Source organism: Sminthopsis crassicaudata, chromosome 5 (assembly GCF_048593235.1).
Source record: "Sminthopsis crassicaudata isolate SCR6 chromosome 5, ASM4859323v1, whole genome shotgun sequence".
NCBI lineage: Eukaryota > Metazoa > Chordata > Mammalia > Dasyuromorphia > Dasyuridae > Sminthopsis > Sminthopsis crassicaudata.
The window spans coordinates 6,319,084-6,341,673 of NC_133621.1; the positions used below are offsets into that span (position 1 = coordinate 6,319,084).

Below are 22,590 nucleotides of genomic sequence, written 5' to 3' on the forward strand. Positions count from 1 at the left end.
CCAACATTTAATTGATGTTTAACTAATGTGTGTTAAATTTGATATTAAAAAAGAGGAGCAAAAAAAATTGAAAAGAAGGATTACCATCCCTATAGCAACCACCTCAGGGGGATGTTATTAAGTGCATTCATGTCCTTAGAGTGTTTTGTAACCTATTAAGATACTATTAATATTAATAGTTGGAGTCTTCTGGAATTGCCTCAAGCTTAAGCTGAAGGAATATCTATGAAATGTAATTTATAAAAGTAATTACATTAACATATGATCCATTACACAAAAATAATTTTTAAGGTATCACATGGACATTTCATTATATTAAACCCAATAATTCCTTTGAAATGTGCTATGGGTAGAGTCAGAAGCAGAATTAGGGTTAGAGCTAGAATGTCCTTCCTCTCTATGTTCCTCGTTGTTGCCTCCTGAGACTGAGGAAAAACAAATTCTATAAGGTACAGGAATTCTTGTGATTCCAAGAACATTTGATGCAATGTCTGAGTACCTCAAAGATTTGATAATAGATAATTTTGATTTTCCATTATTAACTGGAAGAAAAAATACAGCAAGTTTCTCTGATAAAGGTGTGGATTCTCAATTCTTTATATTGGATTCTCTGATGATCCATACTTTCCATAAGTTCTTCATTTACTATTCATTCACCTTTAAATTCTCAGACTGACTAATTTAAAACCCCATTTTAATTGTAAATTAGACAGAAAGTTTTGTTACTTCCATCAGAAATTTCTCAACTTGAAAATTTCAACAGATCAGGAAATAGATAAATACTTGGACATCCTCTCCAATTAGCAAAACTAAGTCAAATAAGCTGAAAATTAAAAATCAATATTAATGATATTGCCCAGCAATTCCTGACTAACTTGGTAAAATCCAAATGATAATTTCCTATGTTTTATCACAATCTAGTCACAGCTACAAAATTGAATGACCTACAAAGCATCTGTCTGCTGGATTAATTATAAGCATTTTATCATTTAAGGAAAATTTTATCATTTATCATTGTAAGGAAAATATCATGAAATATAATTCAAAGTTCTTTGAAGTCTCAAGAAGATAATAAATTCAAATGAAGGGATTCTGTGCTAATTAAAAAAAAATTAGACAAAGAACAGAATCAAGTAAAGATTTTTAGGACCAAATTAGGAAAGAGAATAAATAATTCAGGGCAGAGTGAACAGAATTTAGAATTGAGAATCAGAAGATATAGATCCTGTTTATCCTATATTGGATTACTTGCTGTCTAGAGGAGGAAGATGGGGGAGAGTGGGAGAAAAATTTGGAATACAAAAATGAATGTTGAAAACTATATAGATATTTGAAAAAGTAAAAAGTTATGTAAAAATACCACCGGAAAACCATTTTTAAAATAAAGAAAGAATATCTGGATTCAAATTCTTCCTATGTTACCTATCAGCTATGTAACTAGGAACAAATCATTTCTACTCCCTGATGTTCCATTTCCTCATATAGCTAATGGGAATAATAATCTCAGGACTGTTATGAGGATAAAATCAAATATAAATCCTACGATAAATATTAAGTCTAAATCAATGTCAGTTATGATTATGATTCCCTCCTCAAAATGATTTTATTGGAACCTAATTTCTGCAAAAAAAAAAATTAAAGAGTCATATAAAAAAGAAAAAAGTCAAAAGACCACTCAGGACAAAATCATATACATTCACATTCAGAACAGATAGGTGATGCAATGGATAGAGCTTTGGGCCTGGATTCAGAAGAAGCCGAGTTCAAGTTCAGCCTCAGTTATTAACTGTGTGATCCTGGCCAAATTACTTCACTCTGATTCAGGTTCCTCATGACTTGAAGAAGAAAGTGGCAAATCACTCAATCATTTTTGCCAAGAAAACCCCAAATGGGGCAGACTCAAATGACTAAACAACAAAAAGACGTATTCTCTTTTTAATAAAATGTCCAAAAATGTCCAAAATTTTAACCTCTGCTGTAACTAGAAATACCAAAAGTCCCAGTGATCCAAGAGTTTGGGCACTTATAAGCACTGTGGAAAATTATCTTCTCTGAAATTATGTTGTCTAATAAGCCTTCTGCACCTGACATAGGAAATCTCAATGAATCTCCAATTTTTTCCTCCAATAAATAGCAATAGTATAAAAAACAAAAAAACAAACAAAAAAAACCAAAACGGTGTCTCCTTGTATTTGTCCATGGGTGTATAAAACAGAAAGTTTGCACCCTTCCTTTTGTAATCATTTATTTGTCATTTTATCCAGAGGATTTTTTATACACCAAGCATTATTGACTCTGTAGTGCTTACCAACTCACCCCAACGTAAAAGCTTTAGGATTACAATTTTTTACATATGTTAGTCCCAAACTGAATTTTCGGATGTGTATAACATTTATATAATGTTCACCCATAAGCATGATTATTGTTTATAGACAACACAAATAGAAAATTCTGAATTCTTCATAATAGTATCATTGAAATGCTTCCAATTTTCTGCTTGCCGTTTCCTCAAACCATTAGACTTCTGATTAAAGATTCTCCTTGGATATCAAGATATTTCTAATTGGTCTATCTCTAGGATTAAAGGAATTTCAGCATCCTTCCTCTCACTGTGCTTATTAAGCTATATAGTACAACATACGCTCATATTAAAATTTGGTATTAAAATGTTTTGATACTTTATAGTTCAAAAATGGTTTTATTTAATTGGGACCAACTGGCCTCATTGCTTCTTATAAACTTAGCAATATATATTCTGCAAGAGAAATAAAAATGAACAGCTGTTTTTCCTTAAAGAAAGCAGACAAAGATTTTTCTTACACAATAAATCAGTTGCTAGCAGATTTCCAGGACATTGCCTCAGGCCAGCTGTTTAGGTAGAGGATTTAAAAACAGTATTTACCTCAGTGTGTATCCAAAACTGGTAGAGAAGATTGAGCTCGAGATGGACAGCATACATCGGAGGAGGGATGATGAGTGCCAGGGGACAGTAAAAGATCTGACCAAAGAAAAAAAAAAAAAGCAAAAAGACAATTAAAAAAGAAGAACTGAAAATAATCCCTTCAATGGAAATAAACATGAAGAAATATTAGTGACTGCAGTCTGAGTGGATGTTTCAGGCATGTATAGTTAAAAAAAAAATCTTATGCATTTCTTAGCCATTTTGGATTTTGTGACATTTGTTTTCCATTCTGTAATGAGGTTAAAGCTATGCGGAAAACGCAGTCTGCTGACAGTCTTTTAAAGAATTGAATCCTGTGTGTTGACATAGCACACTCCCTGTGTTAGCCTGTTAACCTTGGGAAGCTGAGAACATGCTTCCTTTCCAGAGGGAAATTTTCTCTGAATGTTCTTTTTTCTACAAAGACAGGTCGATAGATAGTCAGCTAAGCTTTACACAAAGGGGATCTAATAGCAAACTATTTAATAATTACTTGTTGATTGAATGAACAAGACCTGATAGAGATCCAGGAAACTAGACAAATCGCTCATTTACAGATGTGTGAACAGAAGACTCCCAAAATTAGAAGGCCTGCCAAAGGTGACATAGTATATGACTGAGTTTGGATTTGAACTCAGCTCTTGTTACTCCCAAGATCCAGATTTATAAAAGTTAAATTCTATTTATTATAGTTGTTCAAGTTGAGAGAGTTCCTCATCTCTCCCTTTCTCCTTCTTTAACTCTTTCTTTATTTCTTTTTCTCTGACTCTGTCTCTCTTTGTCTCTGTCTCTCTGTGTTTCTCTGTCTCTCTGTCTCTCTCTATCTCTCTGTCTCTCTATGTCTCTTCATCTCTGTCTCGTCTCTGGCTCTTCTTCTGTCACTGTCTCTCTTTCTGTATATATGTGTCTATGTGTCTATGTGTTTGTGTGTTTGTCTTTGTGTCTCTCTGCTTCAGTTTCTGTGTGTCTCTGTGTCTCTCCTCTTTCTTCTTTCTCTGTCTTTGTTTCTATCTCTAACTCTGCCTCTCTCTCTGTTTCTCTCTGTCTCTGTTTCTCTGTGTGTGTGTCTTTCTCTCTTTCTCTCTCCTCTTCACTGCTTGCTCCCTCTCTCTATTTCTCCACTTGGCATAAGGATACACACCAGTTTGCATGTACCTGTACATCCACACTCACCTATGCAAAGAAGGAAAGGGACAGAGCAGTGTGGTCTACAGAGGATAAGATTTGGATTCAAGGGGCCTAAATTCACATCTCTGTATTGCTGGTCATCCCGCTCCTTAGAGTTCAGGTTTCTTATCCCTAAAATGAGGGAGTCATTAGATGAGATCTAAGATCCTTTCCTGCTCTAGGAAAAAGGAACGCCTATTTCAGATGACGCCTTGGCAACAATGACCACATATAGGTACCATGACCCATAGACACCACTTGTGATGCCATTGGTTCTCCTCCAAAACAAGGATGAACAACCAGCAGCCATGAAAACCACTTAGGGAAAAGCAAACAGAAAACAACAACAATCAGAAGAGTGTCAGCAATCTTGGAGCTCTGGTGGAAGCAAAATCTTCCAGGGCTGCATTTTCCAACAGAAGGAAATGCTTGCGCCTTTGGGAAAACAACTTCTGCTCTGACCACAGGGCTGGTTTGCATCCACAAGTAAACAGAAGCTAATGTTTTCTTCTAATTACTTTGATCCTTCTAGAATTACTGTATGTTGGCAGGAAATATTTTATTAAATGAAAAACTCCATAAGAACAGGAGAGGAAGAAACAGCATGACTTCCACTTTCTTCATTTAAATGGAACCCAGTGCACCTAATTCAGAAAAGCTCAACCATCACAAAGCCAATCTCTAAGGTCACTTCTGCCTTGGAGAAAAAAAAAAATACCCTTGAACTTGTTTCAAGTTATTTGTCTGCAATTAGGCAAAATGTCATTTCAAGGATTTCCTGTAACTCCTTTTTTGCATAAGAAGCGGCTGATTTATGTGTCTTTCCTTTTTCCATCTTCATTGATGACCTCAAGAATTCCATAAAGGCAGAGACCATTTCTTATATAAACTTTATATCTCCCTTGGCTCTGAGCAGAAGACAAGGAACCCAGGAGGCAAACGTTCTGAATGTTGTCAGCTCACTTTGTATTTATTGTATTCCTTACATCATTATATAAAAAATTCAAGTCATTTCTTTGGCCTATGGCCACCCCAAAAGACATTTGGCCCAATCATTTTATGTAGTTTCCATTAACACACAATAAATATTGGAAGTCCTTACATGATTTGATCCCTTCCTGAATATATTATTGAAGAGCAGATAGTATCGCCAGACAATTGGGTTGGCTAATGTGCCTAGAGTCAGATGCCATCAAAAAAGAAGGAAAAATGTCAAGTTTATATAACTGTTTCACTTCCTCAATCTGTGACAGTGAAATCATTTTGGGACTCCCTTTTGGGCCTATTTATGGTATATTTAAAGTAGACAAGATTAATGAATTAAATTGACTAACTTGAGAGCAATAGGATCATTTGCTTTTGTGAAATCTTGTCAAACGTGAAGTCCAAATTCTTAACTGCACACACAGTGAAGACAAATGAGGGAAATAAGGATGGTCACGTAAATGAGCATGGCTTTAATACCTCAAAAAGTCTAATTTAGCATTTGGAACTTGGTTCCAAACCAAGTCTGGAAGCCCCCAAGACAGAGCATTATCCATTAGACTACCTTGTCACATAATAGAACCTTTCTCTCTTGAATAATATTTTAAAATTCTCTCCTGCATTTGTACTTTAAAAGGGAAATACCATTATTTTTATGCTGTCCCAACCCAAAGAGCAGCAGATGTAATCATTGAGCTCAGGATTAGGGAAGGGTTTCTGATATGATCCTCCCCAGATGTCTCATTATAGTGCTGTAGGAACCCTGCCTGTGCTACACCAGTACCATCTCTGTCAAGTTCTCCACAGCTGGAAAAACCTAGAGTTCCTTTTAGAAATGTATTGTGGGGGGCAGCTAGGTGGCACAGTGGATAGAGCCCCATCCCTGAAGTCAGGAGGACCCGAGTTCAAATCTGGTCTCAGACACTTAACACACTGGCTGTGTGACCCTAGGTAAGTCACTTAACCCCAGCCTCAAAGAAAAAAAAAAAGAGTAGAAATGTATTGTGTGTTCACCATTTGGAAGACCACCCTAGCTATATTTAAAGAAGCTCATTACTAGAAGTTTTGTTGCCAAGTGATGATTTTTTTTTTAGTTTTGGGGGGAGAAAACTCAAAAACTGAGACAGTCTATCTGCTAGGGTGATCTAGACTGGTGGGTAGTGCCTTCATAAGGATCCAACAAAGGATCTTTAAAGTGATTGTAGTCGAACAAGAATAGTGGTAATAAAATCACTGGCTATGGCAAAGTTTATACACTAATTTCTTCTATTTTATGGGTAATAGAAATAGAGGAAGGTTGGTTTAGAGATATAAGTAACCTCAGAGGGCATAAGGCCCAACACTTTTGTTTAATAGTTAAGGAAACTGAGGCCCAGAGAGATGAAGTGATTTACTATCCCACAGAGTAAGTGACAGAGCCAAGATTTGAAACCATGTTCTCTGATTCCAAATGTCAGGTCCTCCCTGGTGCCATATTGCCTCCTATATTTCTTTGTCTATTGCTGCTGTTCAGTGATGTCCTATTTTTTTTTTTTTGCAAAGATACTAGTTTGTCATTTCCTTTTTAATGGTAAAACAAACACAGATTAAGGGACTTGGTCAGGGTCACACAGCTAGAACATGTTTCAGGCTGAATTGGAATTCAGATCATCCTGACTCTAGGCTCAGAACTCTAACCATTGTGTCACTTTAGCTGTGTCTGCTGCTAAGAGGCAAGTACCTGTGCAGTGGTCCTAGTTTGCTTGATTACCAGTCAATGCCTTGGTCTTTTTTTTTTTTTTATCAAAATGGGGGGAAATGCCTTAAAGACCTTCATCATAAGCTATGAAAATAGTCTCTCTTCTCTTTCTACTCCCAAAGACTTCCCAGAAGATTGGCTTGATTTTTTTTTTGTTTTTATTTGTTTTCATTTTTCTCTTTTTGAAGATATTACAAAACAAGAATTATAATAATGGAATTGCCAGGGGATGTAAAAGCACAATCATATCATCAGGCCTAGAGGTATTTCTTTTGTCTAGACATGTCTATTTTTTAAGTATATAAACAATGTGAATTGAGCTACAGGTATATTTATCCACCACACTATAAGTCCTCTAATCCCTGAGAATAAGCAATACAACTCTCACTCCCAATAGTACTGTAGTAGTAAACTTTTATGTCCTTTAATGGGGTCACTGAACCTTTTATCTGATGATGAGTCTCTATGTTCTTCTGGAACAATCATGATGTTCTCAGTTGTAGAGAGACAAATAGATTGACTCAACTCCTGTAGCTTCTCCAATATTTGTGGAAGAGAAAGAGGGAGGAGGGTACCAGTACCAATGGTAGGAAAACAATGGATCGTAAAACCAATACCTTCAGACAGCATCACATTGCCTAAAATCTCAAGACCCATTTAGGGGATCTAGCCTACAAGTCACAGATCTTATTTTCTCCTTGTTAGAACATTTATGATATTTTGGGGGGAAACAATATTGGAAAAGGGTATCATAGACATAGTCTTGAGAATATTGAGAACATTTTTGCAAGAAAATAAGAAAAGTATGAGAACAATATCAATCCTGAATGTGCAATGTGACCATGTACACAGAAACCCAGAAATGGAACTTTTGGGGAAGTGATGGGGGAAGGACTTTGGGGGAAGGGATGGAGTGACATGTAAATATGTCAATGGAGAAAGCGAGATACAGAGAAGTTATACTGTGCCTGAGGTGTCAATAGATAGCTCAGCAAGCTAATTTAACACAACTGATCACTGAAACTATACTGTTTTAAAAAAAAAAGTAGAGGATAATTCTGGATATCTACACAGGAGGCCTTGATTCCAGCAGTCATGCTGGGGAGAAAGAAGCTATTAATCACCTAGTTCATTTCTTTTCTGTTTTACTAAGTAAATCATCATGTTATCTGCAAATAGGACTAATTGTGTCTCCTTGTACCCAGTGGAAATGCATTACATTTTCTTTCTCTTGTCTTATTGACATACTTTGCATTTTGAGTAGTAATTGGAATAATAGTAATAAAGAACAGCATCTGTGCTGTATCTCTATGATTTTTAGCTCATATGTTTTTAATATATTTACATAAACACATAAAAGTTTGTTTTATATTGAAATTTGTTTTGATATTCGTGAAAATGATCTTTTAGTTCTCTTTCTAAGGTATCTCTCATCAATTTGGCTATAAGTATCATATCATATGCCCTTATAAAGGCAGTTTTTTTTTTTCTTACTGTTATTTGTGTTTGTGGTTGAATGGCAGGGCAGTGTAGACTCAATATTAATTGCTCTTTAAATATTTGACATAATTTATTGTGGATTCATCTGGGCCAAGGATATATTTCTTCCTTTTGATAATTTCTTTTACTTGTGGGATATTTCTTTTTGAGACTGGGACAATTAAAAATTGTATACAGTTAACTATCTATTTTCTCTAAATTTTCTGTGTTGTTGACATGCACATTTGCATATTAGTATCTCAAAATTATTTTTCTCTTTTCCATCCTTTCTTATTGCCATTCTTTTTAACATAATAGTTATTTCTCTTTTTATGTTTCTGATTCAATTATGTTCTTTTACTTAGTCTCCGTTTATGTCTATGTCTTTTGTTTATGTTTGTATTATAATGTTTCTGATCCAAAAACACCCCCAGTGTCTGGAACAGATACTTCTGATTATCTACCGGAGACTCAAAGCTGACAAGTCCAGTTAATATTGGGCTTTTAACATTAACTATGATTATTATTAACATAAGATTAGTAACTTAATGCCATAGGAGTTTGAACAAAAAGGGGTTTCTTTCTAGCATGCCAGCCATCACAGGTGAAAAGAAAATCTTTCTGAGCATGAATTACCCTTTTCTTTGATAGCTGCATTTTCCTTTGAAGATACGGCCAATTTATCATTTATTCCAGGCCCTATTGTTGCCTTAGCAACTCCCAAGTTCCATGACTTGCTCATCATTCCATGTAAAGAGAGCTTGAAAGTACACAGAGGATGAGTAGGAGTTTAAGAAAGGTCATTCTGTTTTTTAGTCTCCAGGGAGATTTAGATCAAAGCTGCCAGAGACCTGTCACATGGCAGACTTTATTTATTCAATAAAACTGTCTATAAACCTTGAGGACTCAGGACCCTTGCTGTCCCCTAAATAGAAATATTTGAAACATACAGGCCCATCTCACTCATTGACAAATCAAGATAGTATCTGATGCCATTTCCCTTAAATAGTGGGGGTTTTGAGCTGCTGAATCCCGTGAAGCTCTGAGTTCAAATCCCATATCAAACACCTGTTAGTTGTACGATCTTGGGCAAATCATTAACTCTCTCTGTCTCAGTTTTTCCATCTGTAAAAGAGAGAGAATAAACACCTATCTCTTAGGGTTGTTGTGAGAATGAAAGAAAATAAAGTGTTTAAATAACCTTAAATATTACATAAATACTTGTTTATTATTATTATTATTATTATTATTATTATTACAGCTATGTCTATTGTCAAATTTACCTCCATGTGCAATGTTTCGAAAATAAAGAAAGCTAAGAAAATGAAGAAAGGTACATAGATAGAAACGTAGATACATAGATATTTAGATAGATAGATACATAAATGCATGATATATTTACACGAGGAAATCCAGGTAGCACAAAAAGGATACATGGTAGAAACATGGCTATATTCCTTGATAATTACCCAATATAGGAAGCAATATGGTCAAGGGAAAAGAACATCAATCTTGTAAGTGCAAGTTCTCACCTATTCTCTGCCAGAACCTGCCTTTAAGTAGCTGACCTTGGTTGGACCTGTTCTGCTGAGCAAAGCCAAGTTTTCATTTGGAGTCTGGTGGGAAGAGATCAATACTAGAGTCTAAGACCTATCAAGATGCAAAGTCAAGTCAATGTGCCATTGGAATGGGCACAAAGAATCATAGGGAGAGTCATGTCATTGTTTCCTCCCAGCGTGAGGGGCAACAACTCCAGCTGGTGCTGGACTAAACAAAGACATACATAAGAAATTCTTTATTTAAGGAAGTTTATAATGTACTGTGATATACAAGATGTAAACAGACCAGTCAATACAAGATTATTTGAGCCCACTGGAAACTCAAACAGGCTTCCTGTAAAGGGGGCTCCTTAGCTAAGCCAAAAAGGTTCATTCATTATAAGAGGCTAAGGAAATGAGGGAGTATATTCAGAGTACAAAAGTGTGGAAGTAGAATAGAATATCAAACAATAGGTTTGATTCTCGACCACAGAGTGAGTGTGGAAAGGAGAATAATGTGAAAGAATTGAGGAAAACTATTTTGAAGCAAATAAACAAAATGTGGGAAATTTTAAATGTCAAATGGAAGAGTTCATTTTATGTACATTTTATTATTATAATAAAGTGCTACCGGGGGCAGCTGGGTGGCGCAGTGGATAGAGCACCAGCCCTGAATTCAGGAGGACCCGAGTTCAAATCTGGTCTTCCTAGCTGTGTGACCTTGGGCAAGTCACTTAACCCCAGCCTCATTAAAAAAATAAAATAAAATAAAATAAAAAAATAAAGTGCTACCAATTTAATACTCTAAATCTTTATTTATTTTTATATTAGAGGCAATAGAAAGATGGTGAGGATTCCTGAGTGTCATAATGACATGATAAACCTTATGTTTTAGGAATATTATCCTGACAGTTATATCAACATTATCAACCACTTAAAAGGTACCTACTATGTGTATCAAGCACAGGACATGGCTTTAAATATTTAGTGGCTGACTGAGTCATCCTAGAAATAGAAATACAAAGAATTTTTAAAAAATTCTTCCAGGGCTCTTTACAATGTAATCTGGAGAAAAAAAAGATATTAGAAGCCAAGAATTCAAGTAAGAGGCTAACTCTGCAGTCCTGGAAAGAGATGGTGAGCACTTGCCTGGGATGGTAACAATGGACAAGGGAAGATCTAGATGGGAAATTGTAAAGGGCTGAAACTCTTGAGTTAATGCACTGAGGTCAGACAACCAAGCACTTAAAGGCTAATTACCAATTGGACAATACTCTATAAGCATATGCTTGGAAAATGGCCCTTCCCACTATTATGTGCTGACTGGATAATTGGTGTATATAGAGAATTGTAGGAGGGACGGGGGGGGGGGGGGGGTAGAGTAAGACTAGCCAGAGTCACTTCTGGGTGGGAGACAAAGAGGAGAGGTCGCGGAGATTCTGTGTCCATCCAATTCACTCCTACCCCTAAAGACTAAGAATAAAGACCAAGGACTTTTGCTTATCCTGACTCCAGCTGATTCTAAGGTATCCAGGGTGCTAACTCGGTCTTCACAGGAAATAAAAAATTCTGATCATATTTTGTGGTAATCTTGACTTGACAAGAATTTGACAAGAAGTCATAAAGGGAAAAGAATCCATTTTTTAAAATTCTGTCTCCAAACGATCAATCTTGTGAGCGCCATCTCAAAGGAATTGCATGACAAAGGAAAACTAAAGGGTAGACTACTGGAAACAGCCCTTCCTCCCACTGTTCTACTTCCTTGTCTTTGACACTCACTCTAGTTCTCCAGGAAAAAAAAATACACTCAGGTTGTGTTGGGGGGACAGCTTGAGGCAACGGTATCATGAGCTACTGAAAAATTCTTTCTTCACGTGAACATGGTCACAGAGAAAAGAAGGAAGCACATGCATGAGATGCTGTTCACCCATTTATTGAGAGGAACATAGAGTGACATGTGAGTGCTTGTTTTAAATGAAGGAATTATATGACTAGTGTCCCATTCTTCATGTCACTTACCCAGGATGTATAAATTTGGAAGACAGATTGTCTCAGTGCAGTGGATAAGTTGTAGTCTTCAGAGCTGTGATGTGTCTGGTGTGCTGCCCACATGATGTTGACCTCTGTGAGACACACAAGGTAGGAAAACCGTGAAAAAGAGAACAACAGGAAAGGAAAGAAGTCCTCACCATTCCCACAGTGCATATCTATCATTCACAAGGAAGGGAGAAAAATCACAATTACCTTTGTCACTGTTAATGGGAAGATTATTCAATCAAGCAAATAAATCAGTGCTGGATACAAAGTGGAAGAGAAAGAGGAGGAAAAGAAGGGGAAAAAAGTGAATTCCTCTCAGGACCCTCCTGCTCTATTTGTAATAACACTCCATATACCTTTATGAGTTGCTCAAGGGCCAGAATGGTTTTCCATTTGTAATAGTAGTAGTAGAGGTAGTTATGGTAATAGTAGCAGTAATAGTACTAGTAGTAGCAGTAGCAATAGCAATAATAGTGGTAGTGGTTGTGGTGGTAGTAATAGTATGCTATTACTAATAGTAATAATAATACTAGTAGTACTGATCATAACAAATAGTAGTAGTAGTAGTACCATGTGGTGGATAGGTGATGGTAGGAGTGATACTATAGTAGTAGCACTAGTTATAAAAGTAGTAGTAATAATGATACTAGTAGTACCTATCATAGTAGTAATAGTAGTAGTAGTAGTAGTAGTAGCAGCAGCAGCAGCAGCAACAGCAGCAGTAGTAGTAGCCGTAGCAATTATGGTAGTAGAAATAGTAATCATATCATTAGTAGTTGGAATTGCAACAGCAGGAGGAGGACGAATGGTAGTGGTAGTGGTAATGGTATATTTATATGATCCTTGGCAAGTCATCTAACTTCTGTTTGGCTCATTCATAAAATGAAAGGAAACATAATTTCACATATTTTCCATGATTATTCTGAGCATCAAATTAGATAATAATTATACGGTACTTATCCCAGTGCCTGCCTGTATGTAATACATATTTTTAAAAGTATGTCCCATTAATAACTAGTAGCAGTAGAGCTAGTACTAGTAATTATCACTACTAACTAGTAGTACTAATAATAATAGTAGTCATGACAATTTCAGTACTAATAGTAATAGTCCTGGTTGTAATATCACTAATAGCAATAGTAGTGATAATACTTGTATATCATACTAGTAGGCATATCACTATTAGTAGAAGTATCACTAATAGTAGTAGTAGTATTAGTAGTAGTAGTAGTAGTAGTAACAGTGGTATTACTAGTAACAGTAACAGTAATAAAATAATAGTAGGAGTACTTGTAACAATAGTAATGATAATCTTAGTATTAATAATTATATTAACAGTACAGGCAATAGTATGCTAATAACAGTAATAGTCATAGTAGTCATCATAACACTAATACAAGTAGCATTCTTTTTTTGAGTGGGATCACATTATTGGAGATTCAAAGATGCTGGGTGATTTACATATTCATTTTGCAGATGAGGAAACCAAGGCACAAACAAAAGCAGTGTCCAGGCAGAGAATCTGACCTAAGATTTGCTCTAAGTAGGTACATGACATCAATTGCAGGCTCAGGTACTTGTTCTGAGATTCATAAGGGTTCTCCCTCTCAGCCTATTTCAGGCACCCCCTTTGCATGTTTGTGAGCTCCTTGGAGGGAAGCACAAGTTGCCTTTTTGTCCATACTTTTGCCCCAGTTTATTGCAAAATGCCCAGCACCTATTACACATAACTGCTTATTAAGTTAAATTGAATGGGAAGCTTCCTGTGTAAAGGCAGAGGGCAGCTCTTGGGTTGCCCACAACTCTAGATTTGGGGATAATCCAGTGATGTTCTGGTCAGGGAAGAGACAAATCCTGGAGATCCCTTCAGGAGCAGATAGCCTTCAATCAACATTGGATACTGGCAAAGAATTAAAGAAAATATCTATTCCAATGACTCTCTTTAAAGAAACAGAATGAGATATATTCATACATATACAAATAATACCCTCATATGTATATTGTGTGTGCATATATACATTTGTACATTTGTGTATACACATATATTTCCCACAGCTCACCAAAATATTCAAGCAGTGCAAATGCTTTCCCTCCATACCACTTCCCCCACTTCATTTATAGGAAGTAACATGGACCTTCCTTCATTTTCATCTGTATATTATGAGGTGCAGCTTTTTTTTGCCTTGTGGTTTTCATACAAAGCTCCAGTGGGTGAAGCCCCTTTCTTGCAATCCATCATCTGCCAGGAAAACATTTTCAACAGAAATGTCACAAAAGACAACCCAGCCACATTCTATCAGTTGAGCATTCTTCCCTTTCTTCCATGAAGGAAGGACACAGATCTTACTCCTAGATCTTGGGGTCACAAAGTGGTGTTCAAGGGCCTTTTCATCAAATTCCAAAAGGGAGAAAAAGAAAGAAGCCATAGGAAGATGAGATTGTTTCTGTGGTAGCAGAAAGCTGACAGCCAATCATGACTTCCCAGGAATGGAGTTTTGGCACTGAGAGCCAGAAAAGGGATGAGTGCTCTTTGGAGCTGGGGAACTCAGGGACCACACTTCCATGGTAGGACACTGGGATTTGTTACACATTTCTGCACAAAGCATGACATGGTTCATGTTCCACAAACCTACATGGCTTTCTTTGACCTCCATTGGATGGATGGAGGAACTCTCTGGATAGCAGGTTATAAAGAGGAAGTGCAGAGACCAATTGTTGTTCGGTTTTGTCTGATTCTTTGTGAGCCGATTCAAGCTTTTCTTGGCAAAGTTACTGGAGCGGTTTTCTATTTCCTTGTCCAGCTCATTTTATATTTGAGGAAACTGAGGCAAATAGGGTTAAATGACTTGTTCAGGGTCATGCAGCTAGTATTTGAGGCTGGATTTGAACTCAGGAAGAGGAGTCTTTGTGAAGCTCTATCTGCTATACCAAGCACAGGTAGGGATGGTGAGGAAGAATTTAATTGTCTAACAATGTAGATACAATGATTGATGGAGCCTAGAAGACTGTGTTCTACTGCTCACATTCAATTTCAATGTTATCTAGGCTTTGCTTAGGTAAAAGGAACATACTGACACAAAATCTTCACTTATCTGGGATAACTGGGATGCACTCCAGTTATAGCAAATGTTTGAGTAAAACAGGTAAAGAATTTGTTCCTGCATGAATGAGAGATGATCTCAGTGTTTCTGCATCAATATTTGCCTTCTCTTGTGAAGGTCCAGGCTAGCTCCTCTGAAGGGCTCAAAATCAGTCCTTGCCCCACGTTGGGTGCCAGATTGTAAAGGTCCTGTTGTCTCTAAGTTATCCTTCCAGACTTCCCTATCAACTCAATCTCCCAGTCAAACTGACTCTCCAGACCCAATGCTGCCCTCTTTTATCCTCCCAGAGAATGGGCCTGTGAGAACTCCCACAGCCAATGAACTTGCTCCTTTTAAAGGTGTAAACTCCTCTTCAGAAGTCCAAAGGTATAAACTCCCCTGAAAGGCCCGAACCAAAGTGTGAATTCTGAGCTAGAGAATTGCCCAGACAACCTGAGTTATCACCTTGTAATCCTAACATTCTCTGACCTATATTACAAAGAAAATCTTAGGAACAATGAGCATTATGAGCAAAGAGAAAAAAAAATAGAATTCTAAGGCAATCTAAAGAATCATTGGGCAGGGCATCTTGGTAGTGCCTTAGTACACAGTGCTAGGCCTGAACTCAAGGACACTCATTTTCCTGACTTCAAATCTAACTTTAAGCATATATTAGCTGTGTGATCCTGCATAAGTCCCCTGATTGTTTTTATCTCTGTTTCCTCATCTGTATAATAAGTTGGAGAAAGAAATGGCAAACTCTTCCAGTATCTTTGAAAAGAACCAGATGGAATCATAAAGAGTCAGACCTGCTTGAAACCACTGGACGACAACAAGAGTGTCTTGATGGAAGTTAAAGATTCTAAGAGGAAAGGGTAAGGAGAAAGATTTTCTACATTGGGGAATAACCAATGCAAAGAAATGGAGATTAGATCACTAGATCAGAGAAAGTTCTGATCGGATGTTCGATACTTTGTTGTGCTATATAATACAAATAAAAATATAATATGTAAATATTATAAATATTATAAATGCATTATGTATAACTATAAATATATTAAATATAAGCATATTTATTATATATACATATATATGTCTGTATACATACATATATACATATGTATATGTATGTATACAGACATATATACATATATATGTATATATATACATATATAAATATACATATATAAATATACGTATATATGTGTGTATATATACATATGTATATGTATGTATACAGACATATATATACATATATATGTATATATACATATATATGTATATATACACATATATAAATATACGTGTATATATATACATATATATATAGATATAGATATATATAGATATATAGATATATATGAAATAAAAAGATACTTCCTGCCCCCAAAGAACTTATCTCCTAATGGGAAAGAGAACACTTAAAAAGTGAGTATCATTCGAAGAGGGAGGAACTAAACTGGGTTATACATGAGTATGGCTAGCATGGAGACTTCCTCAAATTAAAGATCTGAAGAGAAATTTACCAATTGAAGAACAAGTCTATAGAAGCAAAGACATCACCAGTACAAGGAGCCCATTGGAAGGTGAGCTGTAAAGGGTGACATCATGGATACTGAATGCTAAACAGAGTTATTTAAATCACAACCTAGAGACAATAAAGAGGTATTGATGGCCATAAATTTGGTGAATGGCATAGATGTGCCTTTAATAATAGGGGATGATGGGTATCTGTATGGAAGGCAAATTGAAATGGGGAGATATTGGAAGCAAGAAGCGTACTTGAAGACTATTGAAGCAGTTCTGACCAAAAGTAACAAAGACATTCACTTAGATTGAGAACAGAGCCAAAGAGATGGATATATTATCTATGTATGTGTGTGTATGTGTATGTATATATAATACATAATATTATATAATATATATAATGTGTGTGAGTGTATGTATATGGGTATGTATATTGTTGTATGTTGTATATGATGTTGTGAAGGCCAAATGCCAAGATTTGCCAAATGCTGTAGGAGAAACTCAAGTTGACATAAAGTTTACAAAATTAGATTAGCAGAACGGTGGTTCTCTCCATAGTAATAAAGAAGTTGCAAGGAGTAAGTTTGGGGTAAAGTGGAGGAGAAAGAGGGACCATAACAAATTTTGTTCAAAATGTGTACGGTTTGAGATGCTTACAGGACATTGGTTTCAAGATGTCAGATTTGGAGAACAGCTGGTAGATGGGTCTGGATTAGGGAAGGGAAATGATGAGCAATCATTCTGAAAAGATTCAAATGCCTTATGATTTCAACTCAGGAAGGAAAAGATACTTTGGCAGTGAGGGATGGGAGTCAAGAAAATCAAGACTCCATCTACAGGATGCACTGAGAGAATATCCAGTACCAAGATCTGGGGAGACCCTCTTGGGGCCATTGTGTTCCATGCTGCGTGTCCTTTGTATGAAGAATTTTCATAAACTAGCAAAAGTTCAGGAGAGACAAACCAGCACATGGACAGATACTGTGTTCAAGATAAAAGAGGATCGGGTAAAGTTACTGGCAATGTTAGGGGGCAAGAAGGGAGGAGATGGGAGTTGTCTTGATGGACTTGAATGGTTACCCCAGAGAAGCAATTTTAGGCTTGTGCTACTTGGCCATAGAAGCCTGAAGTTAAAAAGAGAGAAATTTAAGATGTATATAAAGAAAAACTTCAATGAGAAGGTGGAAGTATTCAAGAAAAGTTGGGTGAACACTTTTTAAACAAGGTGTGGTGGGATCTGGGGTGAGCCCAGTAACCCAAGAGATCCCTTAAAAACATGAGCCTCTCTGCTGAAACTTAAAAATTCTCTAAAATTAACTATGGTTGATGCTGGGCTTTTTTTTTTTTGGCTGTTCAAACTTCCTGTAGTGTGGGTCGTTAACCTCTTTCAATAAGTGCCCTTCCCTCCTCCTCCTCAACTTCTAGACCCTTCATCATACTACCCCCTCTTCCCTGACATTACAAATAGAAGCCTTTGAAAAATACGAAGCCCTTTGGGATTTATTTATTTGTTAATGCTATTTTAATGCAGCCAAGCTAATGTGCTCACTAGGGGATGGGTTCTTCAGGTGAGTTTCAATCGCAAGCTAATGACCTATGGGTACCCAACTTCCTCATGACCTCCACAGAAGCTCAGTGAGTGAACAAAGAATTTGAAGAGGTGGAGGTTAAAGACCTGTCTCTTTGGTTGTTTTAAAAGCATTTACTTCCGATCACAAACTGTGTGTAACACAAGCCCTCACCCAATGAAGCCCAGCTGTGCAAACAGGGGACTGTAACTTGATCTAACTGCTTCACCTCGGTCAGTTTTTTTTTTCCAGTATTGGGAAAGGTTCAAGTAGGTTCCTGTGATGTTTTTTACAGTCTGTGTTCATGTTAGGTGGAGTCTGATTTTCAGAGAGAATTGCAAAAGATGGATTTTAATAGTGAATTGTAGACTCCACAGGATCCTTCATGAACACAAGAAGAAAGAGCTAAAAACATTGCTCCTAAGAATGGATCACACTTCTCTGAGGGCTGCCTGGCTGGGATTTTTGGAACCATCATGGGAACAATAAGGAAGAGATAAAAGGATCATTATCTGTCTCAGAAAAAAAAATATGTAAGGAAAAAATGTGAATATGAAAATAGAAATTACTTTGGAAAAATGAATTATGTTTCACCGCTAGGAAATCAGGGACTTAACGGCTCATAAGAATGAACAACTGTCTTCAGAATCTTCAATGAAAAATTAAAATGACCTTGGGTAACAAGTATATGCTTAAGTGCCACCCACCCCCCCAAAAAAGAAGAAGAAGAAGAAGAAGAAGAAGAAGAAGAAGAAGAAGAAGAAGAAGAAGAAGAAGAAGAAGAAGAAGAAGAAGAAGAAGAAGAAGAAGAAGAAGAAGAAGAAGAAGAAGAAGAAGAAGAAGAAGAAGAAGAAGAAGAAGAAGAAGAAGAAGAAGAAGAAGAAGAAGGAAAGAAACAAGAAAATTTGTCTGCAAATGATCACAACAATTGAACGGTTAGGTGAGACTAAGATAATTCAAGAATGTGTTCATCTATCCCCACTGTATTAATGATGGGTAATGAGAAATTGAGACTGTCCTTAAAGATGCTGACTAAACAGTCTCAGAAAACTAAATTCCCATCAAGGACATAGATAGATGGATTAAAAACAGACTCTAGGTTCACATCATTCTATGCAAACAAGAAAGTCTGGGGAAACTGACCTAATCATGATTAATAAAGAAACAGGCTGTGCTCATTTTAGCTATTCCTAAGAATAAGCTAGAGTTCACATCATCTCGGAACATAAACTCTTTATGGATAGGTGCTGCCTTGATTTTGTCTTACTGTCCTGAGTACCCATAAGAGAACTTGGATTAATACTTGTTGATTGATTGGTCCAAGTTTGTGTTTAGTAGATCTTTAATACCCCATTGGCATCAGTCAGGATGAGGTGAGAAGGGATGGGATGTTGTAAGATAGCTTGAGTGTAGCGAGCTGTCGTCTCCAGAAGCTGCTGGATCGCTCTCTGGGAAGAGATCTGCTGTGTCTTCTACTCAAATCTCTCCGACAGATTCTTCTTCCTGTAACGAACCGTTGTCTCCAGGCAGTTGCTGTTAACTCTTGTCCAGAGAAGTGACTTCCCTTCCTGCAGAGAGCCCCGTCAAGCCTGATGCAATGCAGAGTCTTCTTCTATCTCTGGCTGTCCTCTCTTTTATCCTCCCAGAGAATGGGTGTGGGATAATGCAAGGGCTTCTGGGAAGAACCGCTTCAGCCAATGAGCTTGCTCCTTCTATCAAGTCAACCTGAGTTCTCACCTTGTAATTGTCCAGACAACCTGAATTCTCACCTTGTCACTGTCCAGACAACCTGAGTTCTCACCTAGTAATGCTAACACTTGAGACTTTGAAATCCAGCGTGCTAGCCTGATAATCTATCTTTTAAGCCTTTAAACATTTCCATTCTGGAAAATTAACACATATTCATTTAAATCTGGAACAAATATGATTTTGCTTTTCATTGATTAATCCCACAAATATTTATTTTTTACTTACTAAAGACTAAGAGTTTTTAAGTAGTCATCATATGATTTTTGGAAACACTTTACCAGGGTGATCAGTGCTTACAAAGTAGTCTAAATGTGATAAGGCAGATATATAAGAAAAAAGGAAAGAAACAAAGGAAATACAAAAAGGGAAGAAAGGAAGAAAGCAATTAAGAAAGAAAGAAAGAAAGAAAGAAAGAAAGAAAGAAAGAAAGAAAGAAAGAAAGAAAGAAAGAAAGAAAGAAAGAAAGAGAAGAAGAAAGAAAGAAAGAAAGAAAGAAAGAAAGAAAGAAAGAAAGAAAGAAAGAAAGAAAGAGGAAGAAAGAAAGAAAGAAAGAAAGAAAGAAAGAAAGAAAGAAAGAAAGAAAGAAAGAAAGAAAGAAAGAAAGAAAGAAAGAAAGAAAGAAAGAAAGAAAGAAAGAAAGAAAGAAAGAAAGAAAGAAAGAAAGAAAGAAAGAAAGGAAGGAAGGAAGGAAGGAAGGAAGGAAGGAAGGAAGGAAGGAAGGAAGGAAGGAAGGAAGGAAGGAAGGAAGGAAGGAAGGAAGGAAGGAAGGAAGGAAGGAAGGAAGGAAGGAAGGAAGGAAGGAAGGAAGAGAAAGAGAAAAAGGGGCAGGGGCAGGGAGGGCAGGGAAGGTAAGGGAGGGAAAGGGAAGGAAATGTGAACAGAACAGAATAGAAGGGAAGGGAAAAAAATAAAAATTAAAAGAGACAAAGAACTCTAAAGAGACAGAGAGAGAAAAAAAAATAGAGGTATTCACTCTTGCTCTGAAACCTTCAAAGTGTTTGTTATAAATCTCGATGAAGGGAAACATTACCTCCCCACCTCCCCATTCCCAGCCTCCACTAATGCTATATTAGCATTTGATTTCTGAAATAAGATAACACTTTTCTCCAGTATTATTTTTTAAGTAGTCTCCTGCCTTGACTGCTGATATTGAGAGATTCTCCCTAAGAATAAAACCCATGCTTTCCCTTGCAGATGTCCGATGCTCTGAATTGAATTGAACTGTCAAAGGCATTCCTCTTGCAATTCTAGGCCCAAGCTCTGGAGATCATGGCTTAGAACCCCTACGAGTTGTAGAAGTTACATTGTTGTCCAAGGGAACCCAGCTGAGGATGATCTGCCTATGGCTCTTTCTTCATCTAGATTTTTGAAATATTAATAGAATCAACACAAGTTGGAGTCGGAAGGATTTTAGAAATTACAGTCAATTCAAGCCCTATAGCTGACTGGGGAATAAAGATAAGGGGAAAAGGAGAGAAGGAAACATGCATTAATGAAACATCTCCTCTGGGGCTGGAACTGTTAAGAAGAGCTTTACAAACATTATCCCACAACAACTTTAGAAACTGAGGCATAATTGTATCCCTATGTTAGAGTTGAGGAAACTGAGGTAGAAAAAGTAAGTGTCTTGCCCAGTCTGCTAGCTATTAAGTATATGAGTCTAGATTTAAACTCAAATCTTTTTAAGTCCAGAGCTTACTGGCTCTATGTTCTACTGCCTACCAACTTGATGAGTGACTGAAGAACATTTGTTGATTAATCCTGCTAAAGTTATGGTAATTTCTATGTTTATTAAGCATCCCCTCTGTGCCAGGCACTGTGCTAAGCACTGAGAATAAAATATAAATAAATGAATTGATGAAAGGACAGACAAATCATCAAGCAAATAAATAAATAAAGCAATAATCCCTGCCATCACAGAACTTCCAATTCAATGGAGAAGATAATATGTAAACAAATATAATAAAGCAAGCTACATGCAAGTTAATTAGGAAATAATGAACAGAGGAAAGGCATTGATTTGAGAAGAGATGGAGAAGGTTTTCTAGAGAAGATGATATGTTAGTTGGAACTGAAAGGAAACTAGGGAAGACAGAAGTCAGAATAGAAGAGGCAGATTTTTGGACATGGCAAATAGCTAGAAAAAAATGCCCAGAACAAAGAGACCGAGTGTCAGGTTCGTGGAATAGCCAGAATGCCAAGGTCAGTAAATTGAAGACTACTTGTTGGAGAGTAAGGTATAAATAAGAAAGACTGGGAAGGTAAGAGGGACTATGTGATTAAGGGCTTTGAATACCCAAAAAAAAAAAAAAAAAGGGGGGGGGGAACATATTGCTCTTGTGCACCATAGAATAAATGGACTTTATGGGAACAATCAGACCTGTATTTTAGGAAAATCACTTTAGGGGCTTAATGGAGAGATTGGAGAGGGGAGAGATTTGTGGTAAGGCAGCACCCCGGCCCATCCCTGGGAATTTTTGTGATAATACAGCTGTGAGGTGATGAGGGTCTGTATTAGGGTAGGGGCTATGTCAGAGAAGAGCAAGGGGCATATTTGGAAATGTTGCAAAGGTGCAATAGCCAACCCTTGGCATCATCTTGGATCTGGGGGTAGGAAGGTAAGAAAAAAGGAGTCCATGATCACTCCTAAATTGTGAGTGTGGTAGGCCTCGCTCCACCAAAAGATTAGTGGAGGCCTTTTACAACAGTGAAGAAGGGAGGAGACAAGGAAACTTTAGGATAATGAAGTCTTCTTTGAACATGTTTAATTAAGCAAAACCCT

The 22,590-nt window shown here is 36.8% G+C and overlaps 1 protein-coding gene across 1 annotated transcript in view; it reads right to left on the reverse strand.

Moving 5' to 3' along the window:
• The window catches only part of AGMO (alkylglycerol monooxygenase), a 310,594-nt gene that overhangs the window by 161,655 nt on the left and 126,349 nt on the right, over window positions 1-22,590 (reverse strand). Inside the window, exons 4-5 of the mRNA XM_074266588.1 lie at window positions 11,867-11,970; window positions 2,903-2,998 (exon numbers count right to left, since the gene is read on the reverse strand). Coding sequence (XP_074122689.1) covers window positions 2,903-2,998; window positions 11,867-11,970 — 200 coding nt within the window. The remainder of the gene's footprint in view (window positions 1-2,902; window positions 2,999-11,866; window positions 11,971-22,590) is intronic.